The 17,403-nt window shown below is 35.3% G+C and overlaps 2 protein-coding genes across 2 annotated transcripts; one reads left to right on the top strand and one right to left on the bottom strand.

Moving 5' to 3' along the window:
• Window positions 1–1,386: 1,386 nt before the first annotated feature.
• On the bottom strand, window positions 1,387–9,441 carry cog8 (component of oligomeric golgi complex 8). The gene is made up of 5 exons (XM_056478141.1): window positions 9,100–9,441; window positions 6,672–6,879; window positions 4,599–5,417; window positions 4,348–4,516; window positions 1,387–2,153 (listed from the first exon to the last, which is right to left on the bottom strand). The coding sequence occupies exons 1-5, from the start codon at window positions 9,426–9,428 to the stop codon at window positions 1,777–1,779; spliced, it is 1,902 nt and encodes a 633-aa protein (XP_056334116.1). The 5' UTR covers window positions 9,429–9,441; the 3' UTR covers window positions 1,387–1,776.
• A 59-nt stretch (window positions 9,442–9,500) lies between these two features.
• nip7 (NIP7 nucleolar pre-rRNA processing protein) lies at window positions 9,501–15,696 on the top strand. The gene is made up of 5 exons (XM_056478404.1): window positions 9,501–9,647; window positions 10,589–10,675; window positions 11,385–11,523; window positions 14,723–14,863; window positions 15,366–15,696. The coding sequence occupies exons 1-5, from the start codon at window positions 9,592–9,594 to the stop codon at window positions 15,483–15,485; spliced, it is 543 nt and encodes a 180-aa protein (XP_056334379.1). The 5' UTR covers window positions 9,501–9,591; the 3' UTR covers window positions 15,486–15,696.
• Window positions 15,697–17,403: the final 1,707 nt, after the last annotated feature.

Raw genomic sequence — 17,403 nt, 5'->3', positions numbered from 1 at the left:
ACAAGAGCATTTATAGAATCCAAATGGTTTTTGATTTGCATTAGATGAGCTGCATATACGTACAAATGATCCACAAGCTTTCTGTAGTTTTGTAAAATGATGTTAAATTAGTCACATGCGAGTTTATATTGCTATTTAAAGTAAAATGGGATTCGTTAAATAATGCAGTGGTATTCAAATACCTTCTGGGATCTCTGAAAGTCAATTCAATAAACATTTCTTCACATTTTAAATATGAACATAATTAAATACTTCATATATTACATTATTACCTTCCCCAAATAACGTCTGCAATAAAATGCATCTCAAACCCTTTTTTAAGTGTCTTAACATGGTTATTTGATTTATTTTTATGGAGCCAATCTGGGGTCATATATACTTGCAAAAAAAAAGGTTTTGCAAACAAAAAATAAAGTATTGAGCAAAAAAATAATAAATAAAAATATAAAAATTTAAATTTGCAAACAAAACAAGAACTGCAGATAAAAATCAAGCCATGCAAAAAAAAAAAAAAAAAAACCTATATATATATTTGCTAAATATTTTTTATAGCATTGCCTTTACAAAACCCATCCAGTCAATTGCAATGCTCATTTTGATTTGCTTTTTAGTCAACTGTGAGTTTGTGATGCTGTTTTCACTTTGCACTTCATGTTTCTGAGCATTTCACTTTGTGGCCCTGTTTGACAAGGGGGCAGGGGCAAGGAAACTTGACCGTTTATGGCAGGCCCGGACCTACTGGGCTGTAAGACTACCTCAGTGATACTGTGTCCAGTTGATGACGTTGCTAAAACGGAGCCTTCCGTATTTTTTTTTTTTGTAAATTTCTTTTCTATTTCTCAAAACTTTATTTTCCCTTTGCAGTTCTTTATTTTGTTAGCAAAATTAATTTTTATTTCTAAAATAAATTTTCAGATTTTTGGAGATTTGCATTTATTTTGCTCAATATTTTTTGTTTGCAAAATATTCTATTAATTTGCAAGTATATATGGCCCTAGATTGACTCCATACCATTTTTCCATCCCCAAGTAAAGTCTGCTATAAAAAAAAGCATTCCAAACCCTGTTTAAGTATCTGAACATGGTTATTTGATTCATTTTTCCTTCCTCAAATAGTCTGTAATTAAACATCATGCCAAACACTGATTTAAATGTCTGAACATGGTTATTCAATAAATTTTTTTCTTTCCCAAATAAAGTCTGCAATAAAAATACATCCCTAACCGTGCTTTAAAAGTCTGAACATGGTTATTTGATTCATTTTCCTTCCCCAAATAAAGTCTGTAATAAACATGAATCCCTAACCCTGCTTTAAATGTCTGAACATGGTTATTTGATTCATTTTTCCTTCCTCAAATCTGTAATTAAACTTCATGCCAAACTCTGCTTTAAATGTCTGAACATGGTTATTTGATTCATTTTCCTTCCTAAAATACAGTCTGTAATAAACATGAATCTCTAACCCTGCTTTAAATGTCTGAACATGGTTATTTGATTCATTTTTTCTTCCCCAAATAAAGTCTGCAATAAAAATGCATCCCAAATCCTGCTTTAAAAGTCTGAACATGGTTATTTGATTCATTTTCCTTCCTAAAATAAAGTCTGTAATAAACATGAATCCCTAACCCTGTTTTAAATGTCTGAACATGGTTATTTGATTCATTTTTCCTTGCCCAAATAATGTCTGAAAAAAAGCATCCCTAACCCTGCTTTAAATGTCTGAACATGGTTATTTGGTTAATTTAATGATAATCTTCACAAAACATCTTGTTGACTCTTAATTTGACAACATGTCTTCAACATCAGGCAACTCATCTGTCAAGTTTTGTGCATCAAAAGTCATTTCCGGCTCTGTGTTTGTGCTGTTTTGCTCTGTATGAACCGCTTCAGCAGAAATGTCTTTCTGAGGATCAGTCACAGATACAGGCTCTTCCGGCTCAGAAACAAAGTGTTTTTCTTCGTGAGGTGTAACGTGTTTGTCTGTAGTCGTGGAATCTGATTCGGATGTCATCAGGCTGTTCAGATCAGCGCAGAGATCCAGGACAGGAGTCACAGGCTCTTTTTGGGGCAGAACAAACTCCAGTGGCTCCAGAACAGTGTTCACATTGATGCAGCCTAGACTGCCATACTTTGAAACCTGGGTTGGAGGGACGCCTACAGTACAAACGCAAGATAAACGTTAAATCAACATTAATGATATAACAAGATTTTTTTCATTATAGCATCCAAAAACCACTGGAACAGTGTCACATTTTGCTTATCTATACAAAAATTATATATATATATATATATATATATATATATATATATATATATATATATATATATATATATATATATATATACACACACTCACACACAACAGTTCTGTCTAGTTCTCGAATCTGATTGGCAACTAGCAGTGCGATATTCTGCAATAACGGCACTCGTACAGCCTCTTCACCCTTCTGTATTACTGCGCCCACATAGTGACACAGCAGATCAATAAACTCACCACAGTTTGACAAATATTGCAGCTGTTGGACAACATACTGTACTTTTAAGGCAAGAATGTAGTTTAGATTGCATCTATGTAGTTTATTTATAAGGACAGTGCCTATTTTAAATATTTATAACTTCAGAGATACAGTAAACTGAGACGGTTATACTGAGCAGAGCAAAGATGGTTGACGTTCCGCCACAAGATGGCGACAGAGACCACATAATAAGCCCTTAGAGGAGAAAAGATGTGTAATTTCAAACTACAGCTGATCAAATCATTATAAAACAGGTAAGTGACTTTCTAAGTAAATCTCTCTCTTTTGTATGTCGTAGTGCTGTATTTATACCACAGTCTGGTAGTGTTTGCTTTGGCTTTTGCTTTGGGATTAATAATTGTGATTGCAATGTTTGCAACAAAGAAATACTTAGAAAAGTCTCTAGACTGATGGCATTTCATGCCGTTCAGTCTTACAATCTTAAAATGTGTGCCAAATCACCTGTTTTGTCATCACTTTAGACATTATGCTAGAGAATCATTCAAACACTAGCTCTAAAGTGATGTTTGTAAAGAAGCAACGGTTTCTGCTGATCTGATGTCAGCTGCAGATGTGAATGAATGGCAGAAGAAAGTAGTTCCTCTTACAAACGGATTTTCTTTGTTTATACACACAATTATGCTGTCAAACTGTTGTATAAACGCAATATTACACTCGTAGCAGTGGGACATTAAGGCACGCCTTCCACCAGTGCCGATATACAGCTATATCGCACTTCACAGTTGAAGTCAGAATTATTAGCCCCCCTTTGAATTTTTTTTCTTTTTTAAATATTTCCCAAATGATGTTTAATCTTTGTCTTATTTGTTTTATTTTGGCTAGAATAAAAGCAGTTTTACATTTTTTAAATAACATTTTAAGGTCAAAATTATTAGCCCCTTTAAGCTATATTTCGATAGTCTACAGAACAAACCATCATTATGCAATAACTTGCCTAATTACACTAACCTGCCTAATTAACCTAATTAGATAAAAAAGATCAATCTGTCAACATGTTTTGTACCTTAAATGGGGAAAATGAAAATGCATTATGGATGCGACCAAAAAAAGTCAGTGAGTTTACAGTACACAACATACTTTGTAGAAATTCTAAGAATTAAACTGCACAACCCCCCAAAAATAATGCCAGTCAACAGGATAAGAGTTGGCTCACTATAGAAAAGCATATCTCATGAATAGATTTAAGTTTTATTTCATATTTTAGCATTTATGAGGAAAAAGCTTTGTTGTGGATGTGACAGATGTGTAATTTCCACTCGTGAGACTTTGGTAAATGAAGTAAAATTGTTTAAAAACATTGACAGAGACATTTTTGAGTATTTCTAAAGCACTAAAATACTTGCTTACTCAAAAAACTTGGAAACGGTTTCTGTATTTTAGCGAAAACTTTTTTGGCAAAGTTGACATTTGCATGGAATTGCTCATATATATATATATAATGTTTTGAATAATGAATCCAGCGAATTAAAGCAATCTTTATTTCACGTTTATATGTTTATCTATGCTTTTAATCCTAATCCTAACTATTCACTTACTTTAAATTTGTTTATTTTATTTATGTTGCACAATTACTCTACAAAATCATCACAATCAAGCTAAATTAATGAATTTCAAATGGAGCTACTGAAATCATCTATGAATGTATATTGCAGTAAGATATCGCATTGTCAGATTTTCTCAATATCCTCCAGCCCTAGTAGTATGCAATTTTGGACACAACCTACAGCTTTGTTTGTTGTGAATACGCACCCTCTAGTGGTTAAAATTACATACGCTAATGGTGTTAGCTAGCAGTTGATTTTTACATTTACCTAGTATGAGAGCGAGCTGGGCTGGAGGGAAGAGAACTTGTAAACATCGGTTTAAGAAAGGCACCATGTCCTCGGCAAATGCACTGCAGAATTGAACAAACAGCTCCCGTTCACGGCTGCTGAAGGCGGATTCTTCAGCTCGATGGAAAACCAGGATCAGCTTTGTCACCTGATACAAAAAAACAACCCCGTTACAAAAACATTTGCACAGATTCTGTCTGACCGTGCTTATTATTTATGCAAATAATCACCTTAATAAGGGCTTCTTCAATGCATCTGCTGACTTCCTGCGCGAGTCCAATAGGGCAGCACAGTCTCAAGTCATTAAAGGCTGTCAGGACATTATTAAGGAAGCAGGCCAGCGGAGGGAAGTCCAGCAGGGCCATGGGAGGCTGCAATGTGCCCGGCTGAGTGCTCGGAACGGCCGGCGGGATGGTGCTTCCAAGAATCGACGGGAGAGAAATCAGCGTATACAAGTTCATATCCTCCTGGAACTTGTCCACCGCTTCCTGAATAGCCTTCCGGAAAGTATCTATGGCAACCTGCTGAAATATAGGAGCGAGTTGGCCACGGAAATCAGCACCAACCCGGCTAAAGGAGAGGCCGAAGTACATGCACTGACCGAGCAGAGAGTCCAAACGGCTTCCCACCCCACGCTGGAGGTCCCGATTGAGAGTCTCCAGGAATTGCGCCACCTGCTGGACCACCCAACCGTGAAATATGGCGCTTTCATTTAATGCCTGACCACCAGGGGGCAGCAGAGGATCCTCGTCAGAGAAGATGGCACGATACTGGGTGATGATGTCGAAGAGGTGCACGCGGCAGGTTTCAATGGTTTTGGTAATGTGGAAATACGGGTCTTCGTCTGGGATGGCGGTGAGAATTGATCGTAGCCAACTTCCGCGAGCTTGCAGGAACTTGACGCGCAGCTCGGCTTCGGTGAAAACGTCCATTCTTCGCAAGTAGCCAATCACACGCAGGCAGACGGGAAGCTGTGAGTTGCTGCGCAGTTGTTGAAGCAGCTGGTTCAGCATGAGCTGAGCAGACAGTCGGACCTCGTGAACAATTCCCTAAGACAACGCAAACAGGAAAAGTTTTTAGTCAAATATTTGTCATTTTAAATCCATTTTTATAATTTAACTGTTATAAAATAGCAACTCATTTCTAATAGAACTCATTTACTTTGAAACTAAAAGCACAACAACAGTACTGCATTTTAATAATTAAATATACGTCTTTATTGGCCTTCTTATATTTCTGCATCAACTACCTCATGTTAATTTAAAAAAAACAGCTATCCCAAGAACATCAACATGATTTATATATGTACAATAGGGCTGTGCAATTAATCGAAATTCAGTTTCCATTTTGGCTTCAAACGATTATGAAAAATATTAATTCCCATACACTGGGAAACATTCATACACACTCATTCACACATATACACTACTGTCAATTTAGCCAACCCAATTCACCAGTACCGCATGTCTTTGGACTTGGGAAACCGGAGCACCCGGAGGAAACCCACGCCAACACGGAGAGAACATGCAAACTCTACACAGAAATGCCAACTGATCCAGCCGAGGCTCAAACCAGTGACCTTCTTATTAAGGGTGTTTATTTGCTGTAATTTTTATTAAAATCAGTTTTATTTGTATTGGGCAACGTATATTTATAAGGTTTTTGTGCATGTTATATATATATTGAAACGGGAAAAAACAATAAATTGTTGTATGAATGCTTAATGTTTAAATAATTTTCCGTAAAAAATACGCGAAGGTCACATGACCATCATGAAGATAGCAGAATCTAATTTCTCACAGGACGCGTTCTGTGTTCTCACGATCTCCCGGGTTCATTCTTCTGAGGTAACCTGGCAAGAATTCTCGTCTTCAACAAGAATGCAAGTCCGTTTCTCTGCGTTCTTGGAATTTAGAAACAGACAATATTTGACTAGATATTTTTTAAGAAACTAGTATTCCGGTTAAAGTTCCAATTTAAAGGCTTAACTAGGTTAACTAGGCAAGTTAGGGTAATTAGGCAAGTCATTGGTCAATGGTTTGTTCTGTAGACGATTAAAAAAAATATATTGCTAAAAGGGGCTAATATTATCGACCTTAAAATTGTTTTTAAAAATGAAAAACTGCTTTTACTCTAGCCGAAATAAAACAAATAAGACTTTCTCCAGAAGAAAAAATATTATAGGAAATACTGTGAAAAATTCCTTGCTCTGTTAAACGTCATTTGTGAAGTAATTGTGAAATAACTCATCTCATTTTTGTAATAACTCATCAAATACTGATGCACAGCAATATCATATGTACCTGAATGACAGGAAGAGAGGAATGTTTCTTCTCCAGTCTCTTCACATACGCGGCAAGCTCCAGCGCCTCTTCATAATATCCGTTACGAACACACGTGTCCATCAGCTGAGGAATCTCCAGAATCTCCAAGATCTCAGTGTGTCGATTCAGTGTCAGGCTGTTCATACGCCTGCTGACGCTGATCTCATCGGCCTCCTTAATAAAGCCTCTGCAAACAAATGAGAGAACATTACCCCACAAAGCTTGTCACTTTAACATTCATTACTGCACATATATGCTGTTACAGTTTTGCTGTAGGCTGAAGGCTTAAGCCCCTGATATATTATCAAACGCCCCTGATCTTTTGGAATATGTTGCACTTAAAAAACAGGTTGTATAACATTTGTTTTGTTATCCAATTACTTACAATTACCATCACGACCATTCCATTTAACGCAGCTTTTGTGTCGGCTATTTAAATAGTCAGAGCATTTCGGCAGTACCTGTTTCTACTGGCAGGTTGGAGTGGGACTGTTGTCACATGGCAAGTGTTAGGAAAAATCCTGCCACTGCACTGTCGACATTCATTCATTATTTTGAGGAGCTGAAGCTGATGAGGTGATAATACATGTGTTCTAACTACTGATGAAGCTTAATATTTGTTTTCACAGTATAAAATGTGTGTAGTTTTGGTGAAATAAAATAATTGACAATTAATAAACCAGAATGAGATACCAGGCCAAGAAAATGATACAAGTTATTGAAATGATGGAAAATGACAGACAATGAGAAATGCAATTGAAATGTCAGATAAGAAGGACAAAGAACATATAAAAGGTATATATATATATATATATATATATATATATATATATATAAATATATATATATATATATATATATATATATATATATATATATATATAAATATATATATATATATATATATATATATAAATATATATATATATATATATATATATATATATATATATATATATATATATATATATATATATATATATATATATATATATATATACACATACATACACTGTTCATACAGTGTGTTTAAACTTCAATAAATACATTGTTTAATAAATGCATTGCTGTCAATTAATCATTTATAAAATAATATAACTGCCTTGCAAATAATCCATGAGGGTGAGGGGTGTCAGGGGGGTGAATTAGATCTTTTTTTGAGTAAGAGGGGGTAGTTTTGTTTGATACACTGCTCATTTACACTTGTGAATAAAGCATTTTCCCATAAATAATTAAAATTCTGCCTGACTGTCAGTCATCTGTTGTTGCAAAATTAACGTTAAAGTGAGCGGCGTTCGTCTGACAGGTCCAATGGCCAAGCATCCAGCCCAGTCCAGTCCAGCATTTTTAATTAGGTCCTCACTCCATTCAGCTCTTATGATGGCTGTTAGCCAAAGACATCTGCGGTTAGCATTAAAGCAGTGTGGTGTACGGTAAAAGTTAAGTTTTCTATTTTTGGACTTTCGATTTTGCCATCCTACCGCATTTGCTATTGCAACCGGCCTTTTTATGCAACCAGTATGCACGGTTGAGCCCGTGTGATGCCATGTGTAACAAAGGTTGGTAATTCCCCTATTTAAAAAAAATATATGCCCAGCCAATGACTATGAAAGTAAATTTTTAGTCAATTAAATAGTGCTAATGTAGTTTTTAAGTAATAACAACATGTGATTTCAGACAGAATATTGAAAGTACTACTATAATGTACCACAATCATGTTGCACTGCTTGCTTAAACCTTAAATACCTCTTCTGCACAATATTCAACCCTTTAATTCCTCTCTTGCACAATATCCTGCACCACATTGTTTAGTTTCATGTAAAAGTAATTGTATTTTGTCTCATGTGCATACTTAAGTATTTTATAGTATGTTAGTTATGCATAGGCTTTTTAAAATGGCTCTTATGTCCTGTGCCATGTTTGTATTTATGATTAATTATGTAGCACCCACATTTTGTTCCTCTGTATGTCCACACATGTAGTGGAAGCCCGACTTGACTTGACCGTGGTAAACAATATAGGGAATTAAGGTAAAATTGGTTTTATATTCACACATTCATTGAGTGTCAACTTGTGACACTCTCCCTATATTGTTTACCATGGCACTTTGAATATTCGGTCTGAAATAACCTGCAAGTGTGACTTGAAAACAACATTAATACTGTTTATTTGACTGTGAACAATGTACTTTGATAGTCATTGGTTGCTAATATGATTTCGCTATTTAGAGTTTGCAAATAATACTTTTATGAAACTATATTGTTATGGAGAAAGACCGAATGTGTGAATATATAACCAACGTTACCTCTACATATAGGGACCGTCTCACAAGCTGTCACTGACTGAATGTGCGGATATCAACCAACTTTACCTCAATTATTTACCGTCAGTGAGAAAGAACACAAACCTGCATTTCTCGGTAAAGCTGGGCAGCTTGTGCAGCAGTTTAGAGAGGCAGTTCTCCACTGTGCTGAAGTCAGTGTAGATGTGTTGTGTGCAGTCTGCAGTCCTGATGAAAGTCTTGTAGTTAGTGAAGGCCAGCTCCCGGGTCTGCTGCAGAATCTGCGCGCGCTCCTCGGACAGGCGCTCGGGCTCGCGCGTCAACTCATCCACCCCGCACGCGCTCAGCTGCGACAGATACGCCGCGAAATCCGGATTTTCTCTCCAATTCTCGGGAAAACTATCTTTAAATATCGAAGCCAGGATACTCTCATCTTCCACGTCTACGGCAGCCATGATTAAAAGTGTTGATACGGAAGTCGTCGAAAAAACTTTATTTAAACGGATTGACGTCACAGGCGTGCGCCAGATCCAACCCACGTGGCGTACACACTGCGAGAGCGGTTGTAATTTTCAGATCTACGGTCATCTGGAAATAAAATAGTTATTATTTTTCATAATGCGTCCGTTAACAGACGATGAGACGAAAACGATGTTCGAGAAACTCTCTAAATAGTAAGTGACACGCTAAGATGTGGCTTGTTTATAGCAGGAATGTATTAGCCAGGTTGTGTCCATGTGTCAAGCTGCAGTTCAATAGTTGTTTTGTTTTGTTTATTATATTGATCAGTGTATGATTATAAGCTGTGTAATATTAGTCTATTTGGGTTTTTATTTTTAATATTTGATACTTGTATAGATGTATATTTTGTACTGTTTACACCAGTGATTCACATAAATTGATTCTACACGGATACAACTTTTTAAATGTTTTGTTTCCGTGTTTTAGTAATTATTATATTGTTATAAATTGTGTCATAATATTATCTTTTGGATTTTTATTTTTAATATTTTATAGGTGTTGTTTTTGCACTGTTTACACTTATGATTTACATGGGTTGAGGTAAAGTTGGATTTATATTAGGGCTGGGCGAATTGGCCTGAAAACAAAATCTCGATTAACTTATTTCGATTACTTTTAGATTAATTGCTCAGCCCTAAATTATATTGGCTCATTCAGACTTAATCCATAATAATGTAATCTCAGAAAATTATTCTTTGCTAATTCTAAATAGCGACAACAAATTAGCAGTCAATAACTATCAAAGCACAACATTGTTCACAGTCAATTAATTAGTGCTAATTTTTACATGCGATTTCAGACCAAACATCCAAAGTACCATAGTAAACAATATAGGGAGCGTGTCACAATTTATCAATGTTGAAAAATTAATGAATATAAAACCAGCGTTACCTTAATTTTACATGGTATGTATTGTACTATTATTATTATTATTATAACAACATTATTTGTATAATTACTTCTTATGCAAGTATAACTCTTATTTACATAGGTATTGTCTATGTGTGCTGCGCCATAGAACTGCAGATGTTTAAATGAGCACAAAATTAATGGTATTTAATGGTCAAATAAATTCATTGTGACTATTTTTTAGTATTGGGGAGAACATCAAGCTTCTTATTGATCGGCCGGATGGGACTTACTGTTTCAGACTTCATAATGATCGAGTATATTATATGAGGTAAGGTTGTCTGCTATCTTTGAAGTTCATATACTGTAGTATAATGTGATCAAATTATAATAACCTTTTCCTATTGAAATGTTCTGTTCCTTTAAGTAGTGGATTAGATTTTGACTAGAGTAATTCGTATTTAGGTCCCAGAGTAATATAGCCAGTATTAAGAAGTACACTTGCATATTGTTGACCTCAAAGTTAATTAATAGAGGACGACACTTCATTCATTCATTTTTACTTCAGCTTAGTGCTTTATTTTATAGGGGTTGCCACAGCGGAATTAACCACCAACTATTCCAGCATATGTTTTATGCTGCAGATGCCCTTCCAGCCACAACCCTGTATTGGGAAAAGGACAACACTTTTCTGGATTAAAAAAATTGAAATCCAATAGTTTTCTACATAGGGAATATTGTGTTGTTACTTTATTTGATATATATTTGTTGATCCAATTTGTTCAAAATAATATAAACGCAGTGGCGCAATAGGTAGGGCTGTCGCCTCACCAGAAAAACCTTGTCCAGAAAAACCTACATTACCCATGATGCTGTATTGAAAATCCACCAATCAGAGAGATATATCTTTAACTATATCTCCCAATGAGAAAAATGAATTGGAAAATAATTGCTGAACCAAAGCTGCAGACAATAAAATTTAAATAAGTTGCAAATATGAATGTGAATAAGTAATCTGTCATTTTTTTTTTCCATTTCAGTGAAAAAATCCTGAAGTTGGCCACAAATGTCTCAAGAGATAAACTGGTATCAGTTGGCACGTGTTTCGGAAAGTTCACAAAGACACAAAAGTTTCGTCTGCACATCACAGCTCTTGATTTCCTCGCACCATATGCTAAGGTACATATAAAAGTCAAATCACAAATGTGAATTAGGTCAAAGACTGTAGAATACACAAGACATGGCACTTGTATCTTTTTGAATGGGGAAAAGTGTAACAGTCAATATGGTGAATAAAACCCCGACTACTAGTACAGGAGCCAATCATCGATCGCTATAAGGCGAATAAAGCCCGCCTTCTAGTACAGGAGCCAATCATCGATCGCTATATGGCGAATAAAGCCCGCCTTCTAGTACAGGAGCCAATCATCGATCGCTATATGGCAAATAAAGCCCGCCTTCTAGTATAGGACCCAATCCTCAATCGCTATAGTCTGACGATACTTCGGGGGAGGGGCTCGGACCAGACGTGAGTTTCTGCAGACTTTATGTGATTTGGACGTTTAGAAATGAAACTAAATTGACAGTTGTTGTTTAATTTTATTGGTGATATGCAATATGAAATTTATTTGTAAGCTTGGCAAGTGGTTTTGGAGGATTTTTCCATTCAGACAGAATGCCTGAGCATACTGCCCAAGAGGCATTTCAAAGATGGCTGCTGAGTGAAATTACTTGCCTTAAAGGGACTTTGATTAGGTGCATTTCCATCAAGTTGTTAGAGTGGCTCACTAGCAACCGACAATAACGAATGCAAGCATAATGGAGACAATGTAATGTGTAATGTTTGCTCCATCAGAGTTTATTCTGCAAAAAAAGACCAACGTTTGCATTAACATTTTTTATTTATATTTCTTTACGACTTAATTATAAAGCAATTTTTTTTCATAATTTGTCGTTTCCGTTGCTCGTCTCTCATGTGATGCTTTAAAACGTGCTTTAACACAGGGTCATGAAAGCACAGCTAATGGTATTTTTACTTTTTAATTTAGGTGAAAAATAAACAGAAAATTGGTGAAAACAACAAATGTTTTCATTTTCACCAAATATTGATTAAAATTCAAACATTGGTCTTATGTCATCTTAAAAAAAAAACTGAGTAACAGAGGCCACCTAATGAAGTGCTGTGCAGGTAAACCTCACTCTGAACCCGAAAAGGTGCTCTAGGGACTGACACTAGAGGCCATGGTCTTTAGCCTCCTTGTTAGAGCAACCAACTCCCATGCATAGAGTCGCCGGTTGGATCCCAGCTCGGAGCGGGTTTGGTGGTGTAGGCATGTTTCCTATTTTTTGCAAAAAATACTTAAAATAACAACATTTCTATCTTAAAGTGTGCATGAACCAGAAACTGACTGATTTTTTTTTCAGTATTGTGATGCAGTTGAGTTGTGCACAGATGAATTGTTTACCACAAAACTAGCAATGTGAGCTAACAAAATCATATGGTTAGTTTTGATTTAATTTGTACTTTAACCTCTTAAGGATGCAGGTTGCAGGATGACACTGTATGTCTGTAACAAAATATAAAACATTCAAAGTATTTTAAATAGCCACTTAAGAGCTAAAATGTGCTGTCCACATATGTGGCCACTAAGCCCTAGGAGGTTAGATTTTGAAGAAATGTCATCAGTAATTTACTGAATTTCTTTTTCTGAGTTTGCATGCACAACAGTTGGGCGGGGCTTAAGTTTCGTATCGACGTCACGCCGAAACGGTAAAGACTCGTTATCAAGACGATTCATTTAAAGCACTATGAGTCGACTCTTTTATAGATGAATCAATAGTTTTAAACGCTGTGCACTTTCAGATTTAAGCCTTAGCTGGATATTTCACTTCACTTAGAGCTGTGTTACACACTACATGGAAGGTCATTTTCAAAAACTACGGTAGCCGGGAAGTGCAAAACAACATTAGAAAGTGTGAAATACTTTTACGAAGCTCGAGACAAATTTTCATTCTGTGAAACATTTTTACCAATCATAAGACACAATTACATAGGAAAAAACGATTTTACCAAAGACGAAACAAATTTACAGTTTATAAAAAAAAATAACAAGACGCAAAACACTTTTACAAGTTCCCAAACAAATTTACAATTACAGATTCTTTACAGAAAGGGAATGTACCACACACCGGAAAATACCAGCTCGTGTGTGAGTTTGTAGACATAGGTTAACACAAGTCCAAGGGCACTGGTTAACATGAGTCTACAACTATAAAAATCATGGTTTGATCAACAGCGATAAAACATTGTTTCATTATTTATAGCTATTCTAAGAAAATATCAGTGTGAGAGTATGTAGAAACATGTAAACGCAAGTAAATGGAAACAAGTTAACACGATAGAGTTAACAGTTAACACTGATAAAGATATCAAAACCGGTCTCAACGTGCACTCTGGAATAACTCCGTTAGATAGGTTGATAGATACGTGTGCTGAACCTTTTGACTTGGGTTCGAATCCCGAATCCGGATTACATCTGGAAAGGGTCCCCGGTTAACACGGACACCAGTTAAACCGTAACACCGGCTTCATTCAGTTTACTTTTATGAGTCCTCAAGCAGATGTTTACATAGTGTAGACTTAACATCATGTCCACGATTACAGCGTACGAGTGGCCCTCGCTAAAATATTGAACACACTGATGCAGTATGTCTGGTCTGCGTCCTTAATAAACTCCAAGCACCGACCCCACGTAAAGCAAAACCACATTAAGCTGCTCATGTGTTTGGCAAAAAACGAGCAAAACATCCCTCTACCCTCTACAGTCCATGTTGGGTCAGAATAAACTTTATTTTTACGCCATGTACTCCACAACACGAATTTACCACGCTCACCACCAACGACAACACTTTTCCCCGCGTTACTCCCAGTGTGCGGTACATTCCCTTCCTGTAAAGAATTGGGACTTGTAAATTTGTTTCGTCTTTGGTAAAATAGTTTTTCCTATGTAATTGTGTCTTATGATTGGTAAAAATGTTTTCCAAAATGAAAATTTGTCTCAAGCTTCGTAGAAGTGTTTCACACTTGTAATGTTGTTTTGCACTTCCCGGCCACTGTAAAAAACTCATAATAGGGGCTCTTTAAAATGTCAGTGCCGATTGGTATTGAATTCCAGTATCATGCAAACCATAACCATCCAGTCAGTTCCATTTGAACAAAATCAAGTCCCACCCTGCTTTTTATTCACTCATGAAGCAATTTTACTTACACTGTTCATCACAATAAAGATAAAAATCATAATCACAACTTCTCTTTCATATCAACTTTCACCAAACCGGTTGTTTTCATATAAATAATACACAATGTGATGTGATGTAGTTTAAGGTGTGGGTGAAGCCGGGATCGGAGCAGTCATTCCTGTACGGAAACCACATCATGAAGTCCGGCTTGGGCAGAATCACAGAAAACACAAACAAGTACCAGGGAGTGCTGGTGTATTCAATGGCTGACGTACCACTCGTAAGATATTCCCAGATCTCTGTTTGATTACTCATGTGTGCTGTTGGGGATGTTTTCATTCACTCTGGGGGGGATTTTAAGTCTTAATTTGGTCATAACTTTATTTGTGTTATAGCAAATGGGAGGATTTTTGCTGACAAATCTTATTTTGACACATCTTTTGGGAAAATGCTTTGAAAATGTCAATTCAACAACACACTCTGGACAAATCGTCTACCCTTTTGTAATGTTCAGGGGTGTTTTTGTTCCATTGACTTCCATTATAATCACATTTTTTTGATTGCAAAGCCATGACGGCATATAATCATGCATTCTAGATTGTTGCTGGTTTTTCCTTTTGGGAATTTGATTATAATAAAAGTCTATGGGGGCAAAAACAGCCCCGAACATAACGAAAGGGTAGTCAATTTGAACAGAACACAAAGAATAGCTCTAGTCATGTATGGGGATAGAACTCTACGATTTTTTGGCTGCCATGTTCACCGTTTTCATCTGATTTCAGGGTTTTGGAGTTGCAGCAAGAACAACACAGGAGTGCAGGAAAGTCGACCCCATGGCTATTGTGGTTTTCCATCAGGCTGATATTGGAGAATATATCAGAAGTGAAGATACTCTGACATAAGAGGATATCACAGCTCCAGTAGGCATGGACGGTTCATTACATTCTGGCGATTGGATACTTTTTCTTCCATCTTTTAGGCATGACATGCTTTGAATTCAAAGCTTTATTGTCATAATTTCTCAGCCTGTTGCATTGTTTTCAGTGTTTAAACACATATGTGAGTTTCTATTAACCATTTCTGTATTAAAGAAATAGAAAATGAAGTCGTCAAGATTTTGAAATTTGTGATGTGATTTTTTTTTATTTAGTTTTTTTTGCAGGTTTTTGTCTTCTGGTTATGAAAGAACACAGGGCAAAATAGGAAACAATACCAGACCAAATTACATCTTACAGAAACTAGTTAAAAGTAATGTTTAGTTAAACCTTTAATGTGCAGTTTTTAATAATTTGTTTAGCAAGACTGATTTAAATTTTCAGACTAATTTCCCATTTGTAGTAAATGAAGAGACATTGGCGTCAGCCTTAAGCATGGTTCAATAATTTTGGTGCAAATTGTTAGTGATTTGTTTCGTTTTAATAATCCACAGTTTTACAGGTGGGTTTTTAACATGAAAACTAAAGCACAAAGGTAATATCCTGCAAACTGAATATTTTAATTGTCTATGAATTTTCATAAAATATTATATACACACACGTATTTTTTAATAGTTAAAATATGTTTTATTATAAAGTATCAAATTTTGTAAAAAAAAAAAAGATTTGGAAAACCTAGAAATACTTTTTTTATTTCTAATTTATTTATTTATTTTTGTTTAAATAAATTAATGCACCTATTTATAACTACGGCCAAACGGAATCTGCGCGCACAGAAATCTGCAGATTTATGCAGCTTTTTAGCCCATTGTTGAGTCTATTTATTTAGTTGTTTAAATGTGCGTAAATTCATATTTATTCAGTTTTTTTAATAATTTCAGTAGTATTATTGACTAATATGAACATGTTCATATGATTTACTTGCACTACAGTTTGTAAAGTAATCGTTTTTGTCTTTTAGTAGAGATATGGTAGATTTGTCATATGAGAGGCTTTGTTTACCAAATAAATGGATCTTATTGGATTTGCATTGTAAACCTTAAATAAGTTGAAAATGTATTATATTTTATTTAACATATTAAGTTTTGTTATGATACTCGCAAAATCATTCAGCATAAATCCACAGATTTTTTTACAATACAAAATGTCCGCAGATTCTGTTTGGCCCTACTCATAACTAGGCTAGACAGAATCAGAAAGCCAACATTTTTTGGTATTTCTGCCCATAATTTTGTAAAAAAAAAAATTGTGGATTTATGCGTAATGATTTTGGGAGTATCATAACTAAAACCTTAATATATCAAATAAAAAATAATACATTTTTAATGAATTAAATGTACATTTTTATTTTGTTTACAATGCATATCCAATTAAATCAATTTAATTAGTAAACAAAGCAAGTGTCTCATATGATAAATCAAGTAAACGACTAAACTAAATATTACTTCACAAACTGCATTGTAAATAAAATCAAATTAACTTTAAAAACTAAATAGATATAAACTTACACATATTTAAACAAGTAAATAAATAGACTCGAAGGGCTGGAAATCTGCAGAATTCTGCGCACACACAGATTCCGTGTGGGTCTGCACATAATACATTAATAAAATGTATTTTTTTATGGTAATGGAAGACTGCATGTAATGATGCTGAAAACTCAGCCTTGCATCCCAGAAATGCTTCATTTAAAATATAAAACAGCTCATTTAAATTGCAATAACATTTTAAACAAATGAAAGCTTGGTGACTTTTAATTCTAATGACTTTATTATGTAAAAGAACTTTACATAAGAACATCATAACACCTGAAAGTATCAGAATGATATTCGTTTACACCATTTATTACAGACATAATTTCATATCCTTTGCTTCTGTGGCTGTA

The sequence above is a fragment of the Danio aesculapii genome, chromosome 18 (assembly GCF_903798145.1).
Source record: "Danio aesculapii chromosome 18, fDanAes4.1, whole genome shotgun sequence".
In the NCBI taxonomy this organism is placed as follows: Eukaryota; Metazoa; Chordata; class Actinopteri; order Cypriniformes; family Danionidae; genus Danio; species Danio aesculapii.
Note: the sequence above shows the minus strand (reverse complement) of the source record. Positions and strands in the feature narration are given on the sequence as shown.

What these genes read in the sequence shown, in the direction of transcription:
- cog8 (XM_056478141.1), bottom strand. Translation starts at nt 9,428, where the DNA reads ATGGCTGCCGTAGACGTGGAAGATGAGAGTATCCTGGCTTCGATATTT. An exon ending in AGCTTTACCGAGAAATGCAG is followed by an intron (nt 6,880 to 9,099) that starts GTTTGTGTTCTT and finishes ATTTGTTTGCAG; the next exon opens with AGGCTTTATTAAGGAGGCCG. An exon ending in CCAGCTCGCTCTCATACTAG is followed by an intron (nt 2,154 to 4,347) that starts GTAAATGTAAAA and finishes TTTGTACTGTAG; the next exon opens with GCGTCCCTCCAACCCAGGTT.
- nip7 (XM_056478404.1), top strand. Translation starts at nt 9,592, where the DNA reads ATGCGTCCGTTAACAGACGATGAGACGAAAACGATGTTCGAGAAACTC. An exon ending in GATCGAGTATATTATATGAG is followed by an intron (nt 10,676 to 11,384) that starts GTAAGGTTGTCT and finishes TTTCCATTTCAG; the next exon opens with TGAAAAAATCCTGAAGTTGG. An exon ending in CAATGGCTGACGTACCACTC is followed by an intron (nt 14,864 to 15,365) that starts GTAAGATATTCC and finishes ATCTGATTTCAG; the next exon opens with GGTTTTGGAGTTGCAGCAAG.